The sequence below is a fragment of the Mustelus asterias genome, chromosome 6 (genome assembly GCF_964213995.1).
Source record: "Mustelus asterias chromosome 6, sMusAst1.hap1.1, whole genome shotgun sequence".
NCBI lineage: Eukaryota > Metazoa > Chordata > Chondrichthyes > Carcharhiniformes > Triakidae > Mustelus > Mustelus asterias.
Window position 1 is genome coordinate 26,448,268 of NC_135806.1, and position 23,704 is coordinate 26,471,971.

The 23,704-nt window shown below is 47.7% G+C and overlaps 1 protein-coding gene and 1 non-coding gene across 3 annotated transcripts in view; both read left to right on the forward strand.

Moving 5' to 3' along the window:
* LOC144494790 (uncharacterized) overlaps positions 1–23,704 on the forward strand; it is a 121,587-nt gene that overhangs the window by 53,011 nt on the left and 44,872 nt on the right. For both annotated transcript variants that reach the window (XM_078214138.1, XM_078214139.1), the window contains exon 11: positions 8,123–9,084. In XM_078214138.1, coding sequence (XP_078070264.1) covers positions 8,123–9,084 — 962 coding nt within the window. The remainder of the gene's footprint in view (positions 1–8,122; positions 9,085–23,704) is intronic.
* LOC144495434 (U2 spliceosomal RNA) lies at positions 2,810–3,001 on the forward strand. The gene has a single exon (XR_013498268.1). It is a non-coding gene; the product is annotated as a U2 spliceosomal RNA (small nuclear RNA).

A 23,704-nucleotide genomic window follows, 5' to 3' on the forward strand; every position in this document is an offset into this window, starting at 1 on the left:
CTGTATTTACCCTGCTAGGCCCCCTGACACTTGGGGGCAATTGAGCATGGCCAATCAACTTAACCCACACATCTTTGGAAAGTCGGAGGAAACCCACACCGACACGGAGAGAACGTGCAAACTCCACACAGACAGTCACCCGAGGCCGGAATTGAACCCGGGTCCCAGCGCCAAGAGGCAGCAGTGCTAACCACTGTGTCACCGAGAATCATAGAATCCTACTGTGCAGAAAGAGGCCATTTGGCCCATTGAATCTGCACCAACCACAATCCCACCCAGGCCCTATCCCCATATATTTACCCAATAATCCCTCTAACCTATGCATCCCGGGACACAAAGGGGCAATTTAGAATGGCCAATCAACCTAGCCCGCACATCTTTGGAGTAGGTAAACGTCTGGAAAAGGGAGTATAATGATAGTGAGGGAAAATATGAAGTTGTCCATTTTAGCAGGAAGAATAAAAAAGAAACATATAATTTAAATAATGAGGGATTGCAGGGCTTTAAGCTGCCAAGGGATCTAGGTGTCCTAGTGCATGAAAGGCAAAAGGTGAGTATGTAAGTACAGCAAGTAATTAGGAAAGCAAATAAATTGTTTTTGTTTATTGTGGGGGAATTGGAAAAAGTAGAGAGCTTATCTTAGACTTATACAGAACATTTGTGTGATAACATCTGCAGTACTACAGTTTTGTGTAGAGAATTGATCTCCTTGTGTAAAGAAGGATGTAGTTGTGGTGGAAGCAGTTCAGAGAAATGTTTACTAGACAAATACCTGGAAAGCTAGGATTGTCTTTGAGGAAAGATTGGGTTTGTGTCTGCTGGAGTTCAGAAGAATAAGAGCTGACTTGATTGAAACAGGCAAGGTCCTGAAGGGTCTCAACAGGGTGGATGTGAAGAGGATATTTCCTCTTGTGTGACAATCTAGAACTAGGGGTCACTATTTAAAAGTAAGGGGTCGCCATTTAAGACATAGATAAGAGTTTTTTTCTCTGAAGGTCACGAGTCTTTTGAACTAATTTCCTCAAAAGGTCGTGGAAGCAAGAGTATTTTGAATACTGTTAAGGCAGAGGTAGATAAATTCTTGATAACCATGGGGTGAAAGGTAATCGGGCAGATGGGAATGTGGATTTGAAGTTACGATCAGATCAACCATGATCTTGCTGAATGCGGATCAAGCTTGAGGGGCTGAGTGGCCTACTCCCGCTCCTAATTTTTATGTTTGTGGGCGATAGATGAGTCAAAGGATGAAGTTAAACTGTGGACCAGGACAGCTTTGAGATGGTGAGTTGGTGCCAGTGAAGAGAGAAATGAAGAGTGTGCCTTTGGTGACGCATGATTTTCAGTGTAGATCGCAGAATCTGACGAAACCAGCAGTTTGAGGAAAGTTGAATGTCTGAGGTATTTATAATTGTGGATGGTCCAAAACACGATGGCCAGATCTTAATTGGAATTCGTGAGCAATAAGAACTGGAGACAGCTGCTGAGGAAAGAAATGTGGCTCAGAAAGTGTGTTTTGGTAGATGCCTGGGGGGAAATCAAAAGCAATGAAAGTGAACAAGGTAAGAGACAAATAAAATCCTGTTAGAGAGAAGAGTAGGACTTCAAGTTTAGCATTCCAAGAAGAGAAATGGCAATAATTAAACAGTGATGCATGCTCTGCATGCTGGAAATCTGAAGAAAATCCAAAGATATGCGGGTTAGGTTGATTGGCCATGCTAAAGTTGCCCCTTAGTGTCCTGAGATGCGTAGGTTAGAGGGATTAGTGGGTAAATATGTAGGGATATGGGGGTAGGGCCTGGGTGGGATTGTGGTCGGTGCATACTTGATAGGCCGAATGGCCTCTTTCTGTACTGTAGGGTTTCTATGATTCTTCTATGAAAAAACAGCAATGCTGGAAACATTCAGTTCAGGCTGCATCTGTGTCGAGAAAAATAGCTAACGACTTTCATTCGACTGGGAGAAGTTAGGAATGTAATAGGTTTTAAGCAGGTGCCAAAGGAGCGCATGGAAAAAGAACAAAATAAATGTTTGTGATAGGGCAAAAGATAGGGGAGGCATTAAATGACAGAACAGTTGGTTGTGCAGGGCCAAAGGGATTATTAATGGGACAAGAAACAAAAGATATATCAAGAGGAGGTGTGAATGGGAGAATAGTGACCGGCTGCTACCCAAAAGCAAAATGAGAAAAACAAAGCTGAAACCTGTAGAAACAATGAAACAAAATGTGGGCAGAGATTAAATTCTGAAGTTGTTAAACTCAGTGTTGAGTCCGGAAGGCTGCAAATTATCTGGTTAAAAGATGAGGGGGACTGTTCCCTGGACTTGGGTTGTGCTTCATTGGGGCACTGCTGGAAGCTGAGCCAGAGAGGTCAGCATAAGAGTAAGGTGGAGAATTAAAATGGTAAACCACCGGAATCTTTGGGGGCAGGGAATGGGCGGGAATTACATTGTGAGCAGTGATTAAAATGAGCTTCTCGGCCTTTTGGCTAAGATCAAGTGTAGTATGGTCGGCAGCCCATGGTCGGCCGCACTTGGCCGAGGTCATTAGGTTCCACTGAAGCTTCATATGTTTCATATGAAGCAATTTTTTAAAGCGGCATCTCGGCCTTTTGGCTAAGATGCAAATGAGCTCAAGTCTTGAAGGAGGAACCTCCCCCTTCTCCAATCAACTTGGCTCATGTAGATCAGGCCCAGGACAGGGTGGTTTGGTCGCTCGCCCTGTCTTGTCAGCCTGGATCTGAAATGTCTCAACTTGTTGAGACTCTGAATTGGATTTGATTTGATTGAATTGGAAAAGTATATTTTAAAAAAAGCTTCTCGGCCTTTTGGCTAAGATCAAGTGTAGTATCGACATGCTATGCTTGGTTGAAGTCATTAGGTTACATTTTAGCTTCATTTGTAGCAATTTTTAAAAGCGGCATCTCGGCCTTTTGGCTAAGAGGCAAATGAGATCAAGCCTTGGAGGAGGTGCTATGCCTACTCCAATCAGCTTGGATCATGTAGATCAAGCCCAAATGTGGAGATGCCGGCGTTGGACTGGGGTAAACACAGTAAGAAGTTTAACAACACCAGGTTAAAGTCCAACAGGTTTATTTGGTAGCAAAAGCCACACAAGCTTTCGGAGCTCTAAGCCCCTTCAGGTGAGTGGGAATTCTGTTCACAAACAGAGCTTATAAAGACACAGACTCAATTTACATGAATAATAGTGGACAGAGTACCCTTCGTTGTCCAGTACTTCCCCGGAGCGGAGAAGCTACGGCATCTCCTCCGGAGCCTTCAACATGTCATTGATGAAGACGAACATCTCGCCAAGGCCATCCCCACACGCCCACTTCTTGCCTTCAAACAACCGCACAACCTCAAACAGACCATTGTCCGCAGCAAACTACCCAGCCTTCAGGAGAACAGTGACCATGACACCACACAACCCTGCCACAGCAACCTCTGCAAGACGTGCCGGATCATCGACACAGATGCCATCATCTCACGTGAGAACACCATCCACCAGGTACACGGTACATACTCTTGCAATTCGGCCAACGTTGTCTACCTGATACGCTGCAAGAAAGGATGTCCCGAGGCATGGTACATTGGGGAAACTATGCAGACGCTGCGACAACGGATGAATGAACACTGCTCGACAATCACCAGGCAAGACTGTTCTCTTCCTGTTGGGGAGCACTTCAGCGGTCACGGGCATTCGGCCTCTGATATTCGGGTAAGCGTTCTCCAAGGCGGCCTTCGTGACACACGACAGCGCAGAGTCGCTGAGCAGAAACTGATAGCCAAGTTCCGCACACACGAGGACGGCCTCAACCGGGATATTGGGTTCATGTCACACTATTTGTAACTCCCACAGTTGCGTGGACCTGCAGAGTTTCACTGGCTGTCTTGTCTGGAGACAATACACATCTTTTTAGCCTGTCTTGATGCTCTCTCCATTCACATTGTTTTGTTTCTTAAAGACTTGATTAGTTGTAAGTATTCGCATTCCAACCATTATTCATGTAAATTGAGTCTCTGTCTTTATATGCCCTGTTTGTGAACAGAATTCCCACTCACCTGAAGAAGGGGCTTAGAGCTCCGAAAGCTTGTGTGGCTTTTGCTACCAAATAAACCTGTTGGACTTTAACCTGGTGTTGTTAAACTTCTTACTGGATCAAGCCCAAGACAGGAGGTGAGAGCTCTGTCTTGTCAGCTTGGATCGGGAATGTCTCAACTTGTTGAGACTCTGAATTGGAGCTTGATTGGATTGAATTGGATGTATAAATTTTTTAAAAACTAAATTGAAACAATTGCAGGGAATTTGCTGTTTCACTTAAAGGCCTTGGACAGTGAAGAGTGAGGAGGTAGAGCAGGTGTTGCAGCTTCAGCATTTCATGGAAAGGTGGATAGGATATTGGGGGTGATTGAGCAGGGGTGCCCGGGATGTTCCGGAGGGAATGGTCCCTTTAATGCTGGGAGGGTCAGGGAAGATAGTTTGGTGGTAGAATTATTGGCAGAGGATAATCCATTAAATACAGAGGCTGGTGGAATGGAAGGTGAGGACAAGCGTGAAGAAGAGTCATATTTGGACTCTCTTCACACATACTGTCAGACCTGTTTTATAGATTTCTAGGATTGGCAGTATTTTACTTTTATTTATTATGGGAAGGTTGTGTCTGATAAACTTGATGAATTTTTTGAGAGGATAGGGTTGATGACGTGAGCACACTTATTGTCATCTATATGGATTTTACAAGACTTTTGACAAGGTCCAACAAGGCAAACTGGTCAGAAAAATAAAAGCCTGTGAGATTCGAGGGAAGTGGCACGTTGGAACTGAAATTGACTTGATGGCAGGAGGCAAAGGCTAATGATTGGCAGGTGTTTTTGTGACTGAAAGGCTGTTTCCAGTGAGCTTCACAATGCTTACTACTAGGTCCCTTGTTTTTTGTGGTATATCGCAGTGATGGAAACTTAAATGTAGGCCACATGATTCAGAAAATATATTTGTGTGGCTGATAGTGAGTAAGAAGACAGTAGACTGCAGTTAGATATCAATGGACTGGTCAGTGGATGGAAGGAATAGGATTCAACCTAGAGAGGTTTGAGGTAATGCACTATGGGGTAGGGACAAACAAGCAAGGACATAAATATATGGAGAAATACAGAGAATCAGATTGCATATCCAAAGATCCCTGAAGGGAGCAGGATAGGTAGGTAAGATGGTTCAGAAGAGATACAGGATACTTTCCATTATTACCCTGAAAGATAGAATATCAATGCAGTGATGTTGTGTTGAAATTGTATAAAAACTGGTTTGGCTACAGCTGGAGTAATGTGTACTGATCTGTTTGCTGCATTTCAGGAAGGATTTGATTGCACCAGAGAGGATTCACAAGAATGGGACCAAGTTGTAGAATTTTAGTTATGAGGAAAGATTTGATGGGTTGGAGTTGCTTTCTTTGGAGAGAGGTGATTTAACTGAGATGTGTGGAATTATGAAGGTCCTAGATAGAGTGCATAGGAATGCCATATTCCCCTTAACAGACAGGTCAGTGATCAAGGGGGAAAGATTTCAAGTAATTGGCAGAAGCATTAGAGGGGAGTTGAGAATTTCTTTCTTCTAAAGAGTGGTGGGAATCTGCAACTCATTGACTCTTTATTTCATGGCATGTGGTCATCGCTATCTGGGGCAGCATTTTTATTATCTATCCCTAAATGCCCTTGAGCAGATGGTGGTGAGCTGCCTTCTTGAACTGCTGCAGAATGTGGTGTAGGTACACCCACTGTACTATTTGGAAGGGAATTCTAGGATTTTTATCAAGTGATAGTGAAGGACTGGCGATAATAGTTCCAGATTTGGATGGTGTGTGGCTTAGAAAGGAATTTGTGTTCCCATATATCTGCTACCCTTGTACTTCTAGGTGGTAGAGGACCTGGGTTTAGAAGGTGCTGCCGAAGGAGCCTTGGTGAATTTTTGTGATGCAGCTTGTGGATGATACATATTGCTGCGACTGTGCGTCGGTGTTAGAGAGAGTGGATGTTGGAGGTGTGGATGGGGTGCCAATCCACTAAGTTGCTTCATCCTGGATGGTGTCGAGCCTCTTGAATGTTGTTGGAGTTGCATTCATCCAGGCAAGAGGAGAATAGTCCATCACACTCCTGACTTCTGCCTTGTAAATGGTGGTCAGGTTCTAGGGAATCAGGGATCATAGAGCCATAGAGGTTTACAGCATGGAAACAGGCCCTTCGGCCCGACTTGTCCATGCTGCCCTTTTTTAAAAAAAACATTTAAGCTAATCCCAATTGCCCGCATTTGGTCCAGATCCCTCTATACCCATCTTAACCATGTAACTGTCTAAACGCTTTTTAAAAGACAAAATTGTACCCGCCTCTACTACTACCTCTGGCTGCTTGTTCCAGATACCCACCACCCTCTGTGAGAAAAAATTGCCCCTCTGGACACTTTTGTATCTCTCCCCTCTCACCTTAAACCTATGCCCTCTAGTTTTAGACTCCCTTACCTTTGGGAAAAGATATTGGCTATCCAGCTGATCTGTGCCCCTCATTATTTTATAGGCTTCTATAAGATCACCCCTCAGCATTCTACGCTCCAGAGGAAAAAGTCCCAGTCTATCAAGCCTCTCCTTATAACTCAAACCATCAAGTCCCAGTAGCATCCTAGTAAATCTTTTCTGCTCTCTTTCTAGTTTAATAATATCCTTTCTATAATAGGATGTTCCAAATGTGGCCTTACCAATGTCTTCTACAAGTTCAACAAGACGTCCCAACTCCTGTATTCAATGTTCTGACCAATGAAACCAAGCATGCTGAATGCCTTTTCCACCACTCTGTCCAGCTGTGACTCCACTTTCAAGGAGCTATGAACCTGTATCCTGAGATCTTTTTGTTCTGTAACTCTCCCCAATGCTCTACCATTAACTGAGTAAGTCCTGCCCTGGTTCAATCTACCAAAATGCATCACCTCACATTTATCTAAATTAAACTCCATCTGCCATTCGTCAACCCACTGGCCCAATTGATCAAAATCCCGTTGCAATCCGAGATAACGTTCTTCACTGTCCACTATGACACCAAGATTGGTGTCATCTGCAAACTTACTAACCATGCCTCCTATATTCTCATCCAAATTATTAATATTAAATGACAAATAACAGTGGACCCATCCCTGAGGCACACCGCTGGTCACAGGTCTCGAGTTTGAAAAACAACCCTCTACAATCACCCTCTGGCTTTTGTCATCAAGCCAGTTTTTTATCCATTTAGCTACCTCACCCTGGATCCCATGAGATTTAACAACCTACAATGTGGTACCTTGTCAAAGGCCTTTCTAAAGTAGACAACATCAACTGCACTACCCTCGTCTACCTTTTTGGTTACCCCTTCAAAAAAACTCAATCAAATTTGAGGTGAGTTACTCGCTCTAAAATCCCAATCTCTGACCTACTTGTGTGGCCACGGTGCTTATTTTGCTGGCCCAGTTCAGTTTCTGGTCAATGGCCAGATGTTGATGTTGAGGGTTTCAGTGATGGTTATGCCATTGAATGTCAAGGAGACTGATTGGATTCTGTCATTGGAGCTGGTCATTTCCTGATAATTGCGTGTTGTGAATCTTATTTGCCACTTATCAGCCTAAGCCTGAAGTTGAACAGTCGTTGCTGCATATGGGCACGGTCTACTTCAGTATCTGAGATGTCGTGAATGGTGTTAAACATTATGCAACTATCAGTGAACATCTCACTTCTGACCTTATGATAGCAAGAAGGCTATTGATGAAGTAGCTGATAATGAATTGGACTAGGACACTACCCTGAGGAACTCCTCCACAATGCCCTGGAATTGAGCAGATTAGCTTCCAACAACCATCTTCTTGCTTCTCCCACTTGACTGAGGTTAATGTAAAAAGTGAACTATTCTTTAGTTTGGAAATAAGGAATTTTAAGCATATAACATATTAATAAATCTCCCACTGCAATTTGAAAACTTATGGTGAGAGAGGATTTATCATATCCCCAACATTATTGGTCATTATTACGCATTTACTTCAATAATATGCTGACAATATCTTTTAGCTTAAAGTAGAAACTGATAACTTTTTAAAACACTTTTTCCACAGGCCAGCTGTTTCTGCATTGCCACACCTAAAAGAAGATATTCATCTTCCTTCATCACCTAACCGTGAGTTTGAGTTTGAATTTGAATTGGAAGAGGAGAAGAGCTTCTGTTTTGAGTCATGGATTACAATACCAAAGAAAGCCAAAATCCAGGACCTAGCTGAACAGAAAAATAAATCTGTTTCAGCTGCGAAGAAAACAAGAAAGAAAGAAAGAGTACAGAAGACAGAATCAACAAGAAAAGAAGTTATTGTTTCATTAATACAGAGAGATGATGAAAAGGAGCTGGCTCTGAATAAAAATAAAAGGTCAGAAATTGAAAATCAACCAAAAGGGTCTGGGGAAAAATCTACATGCCTATTAAAATATAATAAAACTGTTAATACTGAGAAAGAGAAACAAGAAATACAAAATGAGTCTTTATTGATCCCCAAATGCTTGTTATCTCCCAAACAAAAAAGGATAGGAAGTAAGGAACGAGGAAGAAAAAACATTGTAACTGAGTCTGACAAAGCAGAAAGACAGGGGGAATTACGAGAAGATCTCCATGTTAATAATGAAAACAGAACTGAAAAGTCCAGACTGTCTGAAAAAGATTTGATTACTTGCAAGAAGCTCCCAAAATCTAAAAGTTCAGTAAATTTGCCATCATCCCATCCTAAACATTTGGCTCCCAAACAAACGGAGTCGGAAAAAATACCTCGGAGAAGACCAAGAAAAAAGCCTGTCATAGCTGAAGGACAAGAGGAATTACGAGAAGATTTCTGTGTTGAGGATGATGAAAATAGAACTGAAAAGTCCCATCTGTCTGAACAGGATACAGCTTCTTCTGAGAGGCTTTCGGAGCCTGAAAGTTTGCCCCAGCTACCGATTGATAAGAAAATATCAAAGCTACCTTCATTTTCAAAACCACAAACTCAAAACAAAAAGAAAACAAAGAGAGAACGGAAACAGAAATCAGCAGGTAATATTTTTTTCATTTGACTATCTTTCCCGTAGTATTTTGGATCCCCTGTTTAGTTGTAAAAATAAAATTCAGAATAGATATTACGACCTAATACTTTGCTGTTGAGATTTCAACAGTCGCTCATTGTCGGTAACATCAGTCGAGTCAGTGTTCTACATATTAACTGCCTCTGAGTTGTTGTCAGTTGGCTATTCTGATTTCAAAATAATTAGCAAATATCTTGAATTTTCAACAAGAGTGCAATGTGAGGAAGAGGACAGTAATGTTTCAATATTTTAGTTCCTAGTCAGACTGTGTTTCATCATGTAGTCTGTGCTTGATTTGATGTGCACAGTCTGCAGGAACGTGCAACTAATTTGTGAAAAGACAGAGATGAATGGAAGCATTGTCATTGAAATCTATAATTGGAGAAAGGATCATAAACATCCATGTTTTAGGGAAGATTTGTATGTTCGGGACCTACCCAAATGAATATAAGCCTTTCCTGGTCTGCTTAAATTATATTCAGATTTTTTTTTGTTATTTTAATGATATCTGGCTCACCAATGCCAGTCAATTATAATTCTGTGAATGTTGCTCTACTATTTGCTACCTGAATCTTTTTTGCTATGTTTTAGCATGGCTGCTCAATTTACTTAATCTTAAATCATTGCCTCCTCTTCATATGTAACACTTTTTAAATTCATTTCTGGGATGTAGATATCGCTGGCAAGATGAACCACCTTAAACTGCTGCAATCTTGTCCTTGTGGTGAAAATATTTTCTCAGTCTTGTTAGTAGAGAGTTCCAAGATTTTTGCCCATCAATGATGAAAAATGGTGATCAATTTCCAGGTCATGATGGTGTATGACTTGGAGGATAATTTGGAGATGCTGGTGTTCCCACGCTCCTTCTGTCCTTGACCTTTTAGAACATAAAACTTAGAACATTACAGCGCAGTACAGGCCCTTCGGCCCTCGAGGTTGCGCCGACCAGTGAAACCAATCTAAAGCCCATCTAAGCTACACTATTCCAATGTCATCCATATGTTTATCCAATAACCATTTGAATGCTCTTAATATTGACGAGTCCACTACTGCTGCAGGCAGGGCATTCCACGTCCTTACTACTCTCTGAGTAAAGAACCTACCTCTAACACCTGACCTATATCTATCACCCCTCAATTTAAAGCTATGTCCCCTAGTGTTAGCCATCACCATCCGAGGAAAAAGGCTCTCACTATCCACCCTATCTAATCCTCTGATCATCTTGTATGCCTCTAGTAAGTCACCTCTTAACCTTCTTCTCTCTAACAAAAACAACCTCAAGCCCCTCAGCCTTTCCTCATACGATTTTCCCACCATACCTGGCAACATCCTGGTAAATCTCCTCTGCACCTGTTCCAACTCTTCCACATCCTTCCTATAATACGGCGACCAGAACTGTACGCAATACTCCAAATGCGGCCGCACCAGAGTTTTGTACAGTTGCAACATGACCTCCTGGCTCCGAAACTCAATCCCTCTACCCATAAAAGCCTTCTTAACAACCCTATCAACCTGGGTGCCAACTTTCAGGGATCTATGCACATGGACACCCAAATCCCTCTGTTCATCCACACTACCAAGTATCTTACCATTAGCCCAGTACTCTGTATTCCTGTTACTCCTTCCAAAGTGAATCACTTCGCACTTTTCCGCATTAAACTCCATTTGCCACCTCTCAGCCCAGCTCTGCAGCTTATCTATGTCCCTCTGTAACCTGCCACTTCCCTCCGCACTGTCTACAACTCCACCGACTTTAGTGTCATCCGCAAATTTACTAACCCATCCTTCTACGCCCTCATCCAGGTCATTAATAAAAATGACAAACAGCAGTGGCCCTAAAACAGATCCTTGCGGTACACCACTAGTAACTGAACTCCAGGATGAATATTTCCCATCAACCACCACCCTCTGTTTTCTTCCAGCTAGCCAATTCCTGATCCAAACCACTAAATCGCCCTCAATTCCATGTGTCCGTATTTTCTGCAAAAGCTTACCATGGGGAACCTTATCAAACGCTTTGGTGAAATCCATATCCACCACATCAACTGCTTTACCCTCATCCACCTCTTTGGTCACCTTCTCAAAGAGCTCAATAAGGTTTGTGAGGCACGACCTACCCTTCACAAAACCGTGCTGACTATCCCTAATCAAATTATTCCTTTCCAGGTGATTATAAATCCTATCTCTTATAATCCTTTCCAAAACTTTGCCCACAACAGAAGTAAGGCTCACTGGTCTATAATTACCAGGGTTGTCTCTACTCCCCTTCTTGAACAAGGCGACAACATTTGCTATCCTCCAGTCTTCTGGCACAGTTCCAGTAGACAATGACGACCTAAAGATCAAAGCCAAAGGCTCTGCAATCTCCTCTCTAGCCTCCCAGAGAATCCTAGGATAAATCCCATCTGGCCCAAGGGACTTATCTATTTTTACCCTTTCCAGAATTGCTAACACCACCTCCTCATGAACTTCAATCCCATCCAGCCCAACAGCCTGCATCTCAGTACTCCCCTCAACAACACTGTCCCTCTCCAGTGTGAATACCGACGAAAAATATTCATTTAGTGCCTCTCCTATCTCTTCAGACTCCACGCACAACTTCCCACTCCTGTCCTTGACTGGCCCTAATCTTACCCTAGTCATTCTTTTACTCCTGACATACCTATAGAAAGCTTTAGGGTTTTCCTTGATCCTACCTGCCAAAGACTTCTCATGTCCCCTCCTGGCTCTTCTTAACTCTTTCTTTAGGTCTTCCTGGCTAACTTGTAACTCTCAAGCTCCCTAACTGAGCCTTCACGTCTCATCTTTACATAAGTCTCCTTCTTCCTCTTCACAAAAGATTCAACCTCCTTAGTAAACCACGGTTCCCTCACACGTCTGCTTCCTCCCTGCCTGACAGGTACATATTTATCAAGGACACGTAGCAGATGTTCCTTGAACAAGTTCCACATTTCAATTGTGCCCATCCCCTGCAGTTTCCTTCCCCAACCTATGCCAGTTAAATCTCGCCTAATCGCATCATAATTTCCTTTCCCCCAGCTATAACTCTTGCCCTTTGGTATATACCTATCCTTTTCCATAGCTAAGGTAAACGTAATAGAATTGTGGTCACTGTCACCAAAGTGCTCACCTACCTCCAAATCTAACACCTGGCCTGGTTCATTACCCAGTACCAAATCCAATGTGGCCTCACCTCTTGTTGGTCGATCTACATACTGTGTCAGGAAGCCTTCCTGCACACATTGGACAAAAACCGATCCCTCCAAAGTACTCGAACTATAGCTTTTCCAGTCAATATTTGTAAAGTTCAAGTCCCCCAGTACAACTACCCTGTTACTTTCGCTCCTATCCAGAATCATCTTTGCAATCTTTTCCTCTACATCTCTGGAACTTTTCGGAGGTCTATAAAAAACTCCCAATAAGGTGACCTCTCCTTTCCTGTTTCTAACCTCAGCCCAAACTACCTCAGTAGACGAGTCCTCATCAAATGTCCTTTCTGCCACCATAATACTGTCCTTGACTACCTCCCCTTGTTTTACCACCTTCCCTGCACTTACTGAAACATCTAAACCCCGGAATCTGCAACAATCATTCCTGTCCCTGCTCTATCCATGTCTCCAAGATGGCCACAACATCGAAATCCCAGGTACCAACCCATGCTGTAAGTTCACCCACCTTATTCCGGATGCTCCTGGCGTTGAAGCATACACACTTCAAACCACCTTCCTGCCTGCCAGTACACTCTTGCGAAACCTCGTCCATGACTTCACTACTCTCAACCTCCTGTACACCGGAGCTACAATTCAGGTCCCCACCCCCCTGCTGAATTAGTTTAAACCCTCCCAAAGAGCATTAGCAAATTTCCCCCCCAAGATATTGGTACCCCTCTGATTCAGGTGCAGACCATCCTGTTTGTAGAGTTCCTACCTACCCCAGAAAGAGCCCCAATTGTCTAGGTATCTGAAACCCTCCCTTCTGCACCGGCTGGTCAGTGTTCAACTGCTCTCTCTCCCTATTCCTCTCCTCACTGTCACGTGGCACGGGTAACAAACCAGAGATAACAACTTTGTTTGTTCTAGCCCTAAGCTTCCACCCTAACTCTCTGAATTTCTGCCTTTCATCCCCACCCCTTTTCCTACCTATGTCTTGAGTACCTATGTGAACCACAACTTGGGGCTGGTCCCCCTCCCCCTTCAGGATTTCGAAAACACGATCCGAGACATCGTGGACTCTGGCTCCTGGGAGGCAACACACCAACCACGAGTCTCTCTCGTTCCCGCAGAATCTCCTATCCGTCCCTTTAACTATGGAGTCCCCAATGACTAATCCTCTACACCTCTCCCCCCTTCCCTTCTGAGCCACAAAGACAGACTCTGAGTCAGTGACCTGTACACTATGGCTTACCCCTGCTAAGTCTTATCCCCAACTTCTACTACATTTCTTGTTTCTCCCCCCACTTGGACGGCTCCCTGTACCTTGGTGCGGTGGTCAGTTTGCTCATCCTCCCTTTCCCTACCCTTCTGAGCTGCCGGGCCGACTTTAAGCCGTAGACAATGCAGGGAGGGGACATCATAGAAGCCTTGGAGAATTGATGTAGTTCATCTTCAAAATGGTACACTGTAGCCACAGTGTGCCGATGGTGGATGGATAAATAAGTGTGGATGGGATGGCAGTCAAATGGGATGCTTTGTCCTGAATGGTGTCAAGCTTCTTGACTGTTGGTATAGCTGCACACATCCAGGAAAGTGGAGATTGTTCTAGTACATTCATGATTTATTACTTCTAGATGGTGAACAGGTTTTGACCTGCTTTTGTAGCCACAATAGACCTATGCATGTGGCTGATTCAATTACGTTTCTGGTTAATGATGACCCCATGGTTGATGGTGGAAGATTCAATTATTGTAGAGGAGGTTAGACTTTCTTCTATTGGAGAAGGTAATTTTCTGACACTTGTGTAGGATGAATGTTACTTGTCACCTATCAAGTTATGCTGAAATTTGGTCCAGGTCTTCTTGTATGTGGACAAAGACTGTTTTGTTTTCTGAGGAAATTGTGAATAGAAATAAAGAAGCAACCATCATTGCACCTTCTCAGTTCTTTCTTTATGATGGCAGAAAGGTAATTGATGAAGTAGCTGAATATGGCTGGGCCTAGGCCACTGATCAGAAGAACTCCTGCAGTGATGTCTTAGAGTTGAGATGATTAACCTCCAACAACCACAACCATCATATCCTTTATGCTAAATGTGACTCAAACTAATGGAAAGTTTTTCCCCAATTTTCAGTGAATTTTATCTGGGCTGCTTAATGTGGCACTTGGTCGAATTGATGTCAAGGATAATCCTTCTCACCTCACCTCTGGAATTCAACTCTTCTATCCAAATTTGGTTCAAGGCTGTAATGAAGTAAAATGATTCCTGGCAGAACCCAAGAAGAGCATCAGTGAGCAGGTTATTAGTGAGCAAATGCTACTTGATAACATTGCTGATGACCCCTTCCATCCTTTTATTGATGACTGAGATTAGACTGATTGAGTGATAATTGACCTGATTGGATTTGTCCTGCTTTTTGTGAACAGGACACACCTGGCAACTTTTTATTGTGTCAGGTAGATGCCTGTGTTGTGGCTATACTAGAATAGCTTGGCTAAGGGCATGCTGTTTCTGGAGCACAAGTCTTCATAGCCAGAAGTCAGCTGTTTTCTGGTGCCTGTGATGGTGCAGACATGAGGAGAAGACCGAGTTTATTGTCCACTTGGCACTTATGGCTTCAGATGGTTTCAAACACTTGTAGCGGGATCCCTCTTTTTAACTCCACTGGGCTTATTTTAGGTTGGGTTCTCCGTCACCCAAACCCCACCAATGCCCGAGTGATTCTCTCTCTTGCCGATGAAACAATGGCCACCTTGCGTCTACTTCACTAGAGTAGTGCTCCCAAGAGAGAGAAAAGGAAACTGCTGCCTATCCACTACCTGGCAGCCTTTCCTGAGTGGGCAGTTTCAAAGCGCCCAGGGTACCCTCAGTTCTAGACTCCGGAATTATGGTAAGGAATATTTATATTGTGACTTAGTCAGAGATCATTGGTGAGAAATTGAAAAGATCAAAACGGACTCCAACGGAAGTCAAAGATATATATATATGTATATATATTTATTAAAACATCAAGGTCAAAGGTCACCAAACACCAGGAAAACAACACACACTGCCTTATGCTCTATGAGACTATAACTATGGAAGGAATACTAAAACGGACGCAACGGAATTCTTACTTTATACAAGTTTACCAGTGTCTTAAACTATGAAAGATGCATGCAAAAGCCCCCCCCCCGCCTGCTTTCCCCAAAGTCTCATCCACTATGATGATCTCGGGAACTTCGCGAATTACCGGAGGGTACTCACAATCCTAGTTTAAATTGCTCAGTGGGCTTCAGGCTGCGTGCTGGAGGCGACCGAGTGGAGAGTGCTGTCATGCTGGTCCGAAGAGAAAAGAGAGAAAAAATGGCCGGCCTGACCCTCCTTTTATATTGTAAACTTGAATTCTTTTCCTGTCAACTCCGCCCCCCTTCCAACCGGCAGTTTCCACAGACAAAGGCTTGCTAGGGTTATCTGCAGCTGCGATCTTACAGTCCATAGAGACCAGATGGTCCCATCCCAGGTGATAGGTCCCTTGCTGTCCTGTATTGTTCCATCGGAGATCGTTTAATTGTTTTCCCATTAGGGAAATGGGCTTCTCCTCGCTCTGGGACAAGGCCACTATCACCTGTATTGAGTCCAGACCAGGTGCATTGTCTTGCTGCCGGCCTAGTCTGGTGATGTCGTCAGGTCTTTTTGTGCTGCTGATAACCTAATCAGCAGTCTGTCTGGTTTCTGGCTGCTTGCAACTTTTGGACTGGGCCCCTTCACACACACACACACAGGCTGGCTGGGCTCCCTGGGACATTTTTGGTCAAGTCCTACAGCCAAGTGTGGCCACTTTCACAGTTCTTTAGGGCTCAAGTCCTTTTCCCAGCTCATAAAAAAGGCCTGAGTTGCCCGAAAAACGTACAGATGCCCCTTCGATACGTCCAGACTCGCTCGGACCGTATCGACATAAATGTTTGAGGGGCAACACTTCTCCTCCTTCGTGACTGTAAGCACCCCCTACTAACCCGCGAAGCTCTGTGTCCCGAGGAGTCCCGTTAATCTGAGCTACACCCCTTTTATATACAGCAACACAGAGAAAGGTGACATAGGTAGGTACATTACAACAATCCCTTGCAATATGCGGGATGGAAAAACATTAAATACAACAAGTACAGTAATAAACCAGCGGCCCCCAAACGTAGGGGTTACCGCATATATGTACAGAAATTTCACAGCATTGGGATACAGTAGCGGTTTTCCTTTTAACAACGGCTGGTATAATAGCTCTGTCTCGCGAGGGCACCATGCTGGTAGACGCACTTCAGTCAAATTTAACACAACAGAGGCAACAGCGTAATGTACCCCCTGGTACAATACCTTCTTGGTGGGGACGAGCACTAGGCCATTCTCGGGCCCCTTGGTGGTTGTCGGACAGTTGTGGGGGTCGATCGGTTGGGCCGTGGGCAGGGGTCTCTTTACCTGAACCAGCAGTTCGGTAGCTTTCACAGTCATCCCAGCCCAGGGAGTTACGCATCCCTTCCTACTGCGGTCCCAATTTATCCCGCCCTCAGAGTCTTGCCACCAACTCGCGAAGGTGATCGATGCCCCTTGTGGGCATACCCTGGCAGACCCCCATAGGCACAAATATATCCCCTGGTCATAGCCCACCACTTCTCCCAACATACAGTGATCCCTCCTGGTGACCCCATGATGGTCCGGTAGGTATCATTGTCCAGTCGTTCCCAGTCCGAGGATCGATCCCTCATGTCCGGGCTCAGCTTCCTGAGCCACCACCACCTCCCCAAAGGAACATCCTCCTTACAGGTTAAACACACCCACCTGCCCTCAGTCACCCTAACCCGGTCAGTCGCCACCTGTATCTCTTTGCAGAGTACAGAGGCCTCTCCGTATGTGAAGCTCTGGTGGCTGGGGTACCTGGTCGAGTTCGACCCCAGCCACCCAGGCCACCTCCCCACGTGGGAGTAGCGTGCCTGCTCCGAGGCCACCAGGTCTCCCTGACCGGTATTTACGAGGGGTGCCCTGCCGCCAGAGCACCCATATACCAACGACTCCTCCATTTCCCCTCTGCGGGTCTCGGACATCTCCAGGCACATTGTTATACTCAGTATCCATATGGCAGGACGACCCATCTGTAAAACAAAACAGAAGACCTCCTTGCCTCCACATTGCCGTCCACCCTTCCTGGAACCACTTCAAACGGAAGGGCGCCATTGTATTCCTTGCTTGCAGTTGCCGCTTTTGAAATTGCCGCCGTGCAATTTCACAAGCTGCCGGCTGCGGTACTGGATTTCGCAGCCTGGCTCCCCAGGGTCCTAGTGCCCTGCGTCCATTCTTAAACAGTGGAAGTTCCCGACCTCCACACTACTGTTCCCAATTCGGAAGACATCACATACACAGAATAATTTACACAGAAAACTACTAAAACAACCAGAACGTGAATCCTATATCTATTTACACCGCCACCCGTCTCCGGGTGGCCAACTTAAAACTGGTCCTCACCCTGCTGAGGCCAGTCGTCTGCCTGGCCCGACAGTCCGGTCCGGACCTCCGTGGGCCGAGGGTCCTGATTGCCCCTGGCCTCCCCTTCCCCAAAGGGTTTCCGGAATCCCTCTCCGTTCCCTGCGGAGACTGGGCTACCCGTGGCCGCACTTGGTAGTGCCCCACGCCTTCTACTTTCCACCCGGGCCCTTTTGCTGCGGGGTCGGGCCCTGAGTGCCATGTGTGAGGGAGACCACCTTACCGGGGGTCTGGAGACCCTGCTGCTCCGACGACCCCTCCCTGACTCCCATACCAGAGGTGATACCTCCATCTCTTCTGCCTCCCTAATTTCGGCCTCACTGAGGCAGTTGACCCGGTCAGTGAGCTGATGCTCGGGTAGTTTAAAATTACCCAGGCTGGGTGCTTGTATCACCGTTAACCTCACTGCGGCCGCTACCTCCGGTGCTGCCCAGCTGGGACAGCACATTGTCACCTGTTGGGTAATAGTGGGGTCCTGTATTTCCCCTACTGTTTCCACCTCTACGGGGGCTTCCTCACTTGCTACCCCCTTCCTCACTCCCTTCTTGCTCTTCCCGCCCTGGTGGGGTCGAAGAGCTTGCATTGGTTTACATGAAACCATTTCACCTTGCGGGGGAGCTGAACAGCGTATACCATGGGGCTGGCCTTGTCCACTATACTGTACGGCCCCGCGTACAGTGGCTCGAAGGTCCCCACCCGCGCAAAATTGCGGACCATCACCTGCTCTCCTATGGCCCACTCGTGAGTTGTGCTGGGCTCCAGCAGCAGCCTGTTTGTGGTGCTGGGCCCCCATGTTACTGGCTGCCTGCCAGTGAACCTGCTTCAGCTGTTCCAACAGCTGTTTTGCGAACTTATCCCTATTGACCTCCCTGAACTGTCCCTCTGTCAGGGCAGGTACCATGACATGAATCGGAGTCCTCATGACTCGCCCGGTCATGAGCTCGTGTGGGGAATATCCTGTACTCCTGGACTGACTAGCCCGGATCCCCATGAGTACTAGGGTCAGAACTTCCACCCACCGGTTAGGAGGGTTGCCGGTCTCCTTCCGCAACCTCTCTTTAATGGTGCGTTTCAACCTCTCTACAGGACCCGAGGACTGGGGGTTATAGGCCACATGCCATTTTGTCCTGATGCCCAGGACCTTAAGGGTCGCCTGCATGACCTGCCCCGTGAAATGACTCCCCTGGTCCGACTCCACAAACTGCGGGAGTCCCCACCTGAAGAACACCTCCCTGACTAGGATCTTGGCCGTGCCTACAGCGGTGGCTGTTCGGCACGGGAAGGCTTCCACCCACTTCGAAAACACATCCACTAATACAAGGCAGTACTTGTATCCCCCTGCAGCGGTGGGAAGGGGTCCAATATAGTCGATCTGTACCGACTGCCAGGGCCCCTCCACCCTACGGACGTGCCCCAGCGAAACCTTCCTCTTTTGGGGATCGGGGTTATTCGTGGCACACACTAAACAGTTCGCACAAAAGTCGCGAACGTCCTCCCGGAGGCCAGGCCACCATCCTACCTTCTCCACCCGCTGCCAGGTGGTCTCGGGACCGGGGTGTCCTGCTCGCGGGCTCTCATGAGCTACCTCTATGAATTCCCTCCTATGCTGGGAAGGCACTATCCACTGGTCCCCTCTAAAGAGCATGCCTTCCTTTAAGGTCATGTCCTTCTCTCCATAAGGACCCTCTACCCTTTCCTGCCTACCCAGGGCTGCTATGGCGGTCTTCAACTCGGGGTCCTGTGCCTGAACAGTGGCTAGGTCTGGGGCCAAGGTCATTCTTGGATCCCCTCTCCAGGGCTGTCCCCTGACTGCTGCCACCTGTCCTTCCCCGTAAGGATCCCACTCTACCCCGTACCTAGCCCCCTCTCTGGCCAGACTGTCTGCCCTCTGGTTCTCCTCACCCCGTGGCTCTGTCTTGGAGTGGGCTTTAACCTTATGGATGTACCTATCCCCGCCCTCTCCTACAGCAGCCACTATCCTCTCTAACAGGGGTTTTGTAGCGAGGGGCTTCCCATCCGAGGAGGTGTACCCTCGGCGGGACCAGATGGCCAGATACTCCGTGCACGAGTTGCACGTAAACATGCTGTCTGAGCAGATGGTGTATGGAATGGGGAAACGCTCCGGATGTGTGACCACATACATCACGGCGGCCAGCTCTGCCTGCTGAGCGCTCAGTGTGTGGGGGAGCTTGAGGGCCAGGGCTATCTCTGCTTTGGGGTCCCAGATCCCACAACCCATGAATCTGATGCCCCCCGATACGGAACTGGATCCGTCTACGTATATCTCCCTACCCGTGGGATGCAGCCCTGCCCGAAAACCAAAACCTACCTCCCATACCCCCTCTACGGAACAATGGTGTGGCTCCCCTGGGTACACCAGGTTGGCTGCGAGCTGTGGCTCACTCAGCCCCTTCACCCATAGTGCCATTTGGGACAACAAGAGAGTCCACCGGGTGATCCTGGCACTACTGACTGTGCCATCTTTAATCTGGCCGTTTAACAACATTTGGGTTGGGGTGTGATGGGTCAGGAGGGTGATGGGTGCCATTCTAATAAAAACCTGCACCCGCTTCACCGCCCAGTATGTGGCTAGCAGGTGCCGTTCACAGTTGGAGTATGCCCACTCCACTTCTGTGAGAATTCGGGAGGAATACACCACTGGCCTCAACTTGCCATGCCGTTCTTGGAGGAGTACAGCATTCAGGCTATCACTGCCTGCTGCTACCTCCAGGAAAAATTCCTCCCGGGGGTCAATGGCTCCCAGAGCTGGGGCCTTTTGCAAGTCCTCCTTGAGTCGGACGAATGCCGACTTGCACTTGCTGTCCCACTCCCATTCCACCCCCTTGGGCAGCAGCCTGAGCAGAGGTGCTGCAGTCGCGGTGTAATCTTCAATGAAGTCACGGCAATAGCTGTGACTCCCAAAAAGGATCGTACCCCCCTAACGTCTACCGGGACTGGGAGTTCCTGCACTGCCTGTCTCCTGGCTGCATCTATCCCTCTCTCCCCAGCCCTAAGGGTTAAACCCAGGAACTTGACCTCCCTCAACCCGATTTGGGCTTTCTTGGGGTTAACTTTTAACCCTCCCTTATGGAGTAACCCCAACAACTCATCTACCAGGGGGCCATGTTCCTCGCTACTGTCCGTGAACAGTAGTATATCGTCCACATACTGGACCAGTCTGTGGGTCTCACTAAACTCTTTCAGGCATTCGGCCATGCACTGGTGAAAAATGCTGGGGCTGTTGTGGAAACCCTGTGGGAGACAGCTCCATGTATACTGCTGCCCCTTAAACGTGAAGGCGAACTTATACTGGTCCTCCTGCCTGACTGGGATGGACCAAAACCCATTCGAAATATCCAGCACTGTAAAAACAGAGGCTGACGCTGGAATTTCTCCTAACAGGTCCGCCACGGCTGCTACCGTTGGGGCGCATGCCGGAATATTCTTATTAAGGACTCTGTAGTCCACTGTGGCCCTCCAGGAATTATCTGGCTTCCTCACCGGCCAGAGCGGTGAGTTCACATGTGTGGCAATTGGCCTCAAAATGCCTTGCCCTACCAGTGAATTTAGGGCCACCTCTAAATCTGCCTCCGCTTCCCGGGGGAAACTATACTGTTTCTGAGGTCGGGACATGGGGTCTCCATCTATCCTGACTTCTGTCCCAGTGACCCTCCCGCAATCGTGCTTGTGGGTCGCAAAGGCGGCCAAATTCTTCCAGACATACCCCCTATATTCCTCCGAGGTATTCCCTACCATGGCTTCCAAATCATACCCCTCCTTAGGTTTCACTACACACAAAGCCCCCCTTTCTTGTGCCCTCTCTATGACCATGACCTCTTTCTCAGCCCCTTCCCCTGCTATGCCCCACAAACAGTGGTTCCTCAGGTCCACCAAGACCTGATGAGCCACTATAAAATCGGCGCCTAGGATCCCCTTTCCCTCCTGCTCCCATCTCATCAGGACGCATTTCCACCGCACCTGGAGTGTCCCCAACCTGATGGACAGGGGAACAGAGAAAAAACCAGTCTTTTTGTTTCCCGTGAAGCCAACAAGACTGTAGGGCGCCCCGCTGGATAGAGGGGATGTTTGGGGATTGTCCATGTGGACAATGGTACTGAAAGCACGTGTGTCCAGTAGGTAACTCCCGACCACATCCTGGACCTCCATCCTGACCCAGGGTCTCCCGCATGGGCCATACTCTAATGGACATAGGAAGGTGGGCTGCTCCGCTGGCAGTCATAAGGGAGCTCGTGGTGCGGGTGCGGGCTGGCCCTGGCCTGTTGCCATCGCTACCTGCCCGGACCCTGTTGCCTTGGTCTGCAGATAAGCCAGCAAATCCTTTACATCGATCGTCTCCGGGGTAAGTGCTCCTACCACCGGGGTTGGTGTCTTTTTCATGGGAGCCCTTCCCTCCCTGCTCGGGTTCCTACACTCCCTCCTGAAGTGCCCGGGCTTCCCACACCCGTAGCACACCGGCCTCCGGTCTGAGGCCCGGCTGCCTTCCTGCTTCCACTCCCTCCTAAGGAGGGGTGCCGGTGCGACCTCATGCACCTTGCCCTTATGGGGCTGTTCCTCACTTCTCTCCCCATTGCGATACGCAAGGGTGAACTTCCTTATTACCTCCGCCTCGTTAAGGTTGGGGTCCAGCGGGTTGAACCAATGCTCGGCCTTTGCCCTAACTTGCGGAAGGCAGTTAGCTACGAGAGTCTTCAGCCAGTGGGCTGTCCTCTCGTCCAGATGTTGCCTGTCTAAGGGAGTCCCACACGCTCCCTCATACACCGTCCACAGCCTGTCTGCGAACATGTCTGGGGACTCTGCGACTTGCTGCCTTGTCTCCCACACCCTCGTGAAGGGACTACCCTGATTTAACCCCATGGCCTCCAGAACTGCTGTCTGTGCCGCTACCCATGTGGCAGGTCTTCCCCCTTCCCTGGAGGTCACTGCCTTACATAGATATGAGTCTAGGGTCATCAGTAATAGTTTTACCCGTTCCACCTCATCACAGTCGTTTATGTCAGCTGCCTGCTGCACCTCCATAAAATGTAATGACGGGTCTTCCGCCCTAGTCAGTCTTGGGATGTGGGTCACCATCCCCCTGAGCACATGTGCCCCATGGGGAATTATTATATCACTCTCTATCGGTCCCCTTGTGTCCCCTCCCACCGGGGGACCATACTTTCTTTGTCTAACTGGGCACATCTGCCCCACCTGGGGCTGTTGCCCCCCTGCCTCATCGGCATCCGGCTCTCCCTCCATGCTCGATAGCCCCACCACTCCGGGGTGTGCTACCCATGTCGGAGACACCACAACCTGGGGATACTCCACTGACCCCCCTTGGACCTGCCCCTCCCTGGACGTCCCGAACCCTACCTGCTGACCCGGACACATTACCGGCATCTCAGGCAGCGGTCTGTTCCCTTTCCCAAAGGAATGGTGCGCTATACCCGGCGGACACGCTGCCACCTGGGGGTACCCCATTGACCCCGCCTTGGACCTGCCCCTCTCTGGACAGCCCGAACCCCACCTGCCAACCCGGACACGTTTCCGGCGCCTCAGGAGGCGGTCTATTCCCCTTAGCGCCCGGGGAATCATCCGCTGTGAGGAGCCCTCTGCCCCTAGGGGACCCTCCTGGACCTCCCAGGTGCACCCGTCCCCTGACCTTGGACAGACCCTCCTCCAGCTCTTCTATCCGTGCCTGGCACGGCCCATGCTCGCCGTCACCTAACTCGTTGCAAGCCACCCTGTACGCTGCCTGGATGTCCCTGAACCTCCCTTCCAGCTCCTTGTGCCTCTGCGCACCTTGAGCCAGGAGTTCCTGGGCCTCCCGTTCCCTCTCCTTTGCCTCAACTACCTGGCATTGGAGGAATTCCTTTTCGTATCGGTGTGACTCGCTAGCTTGTAGGATGCACTGCCTCGCATCAGTTAATTCA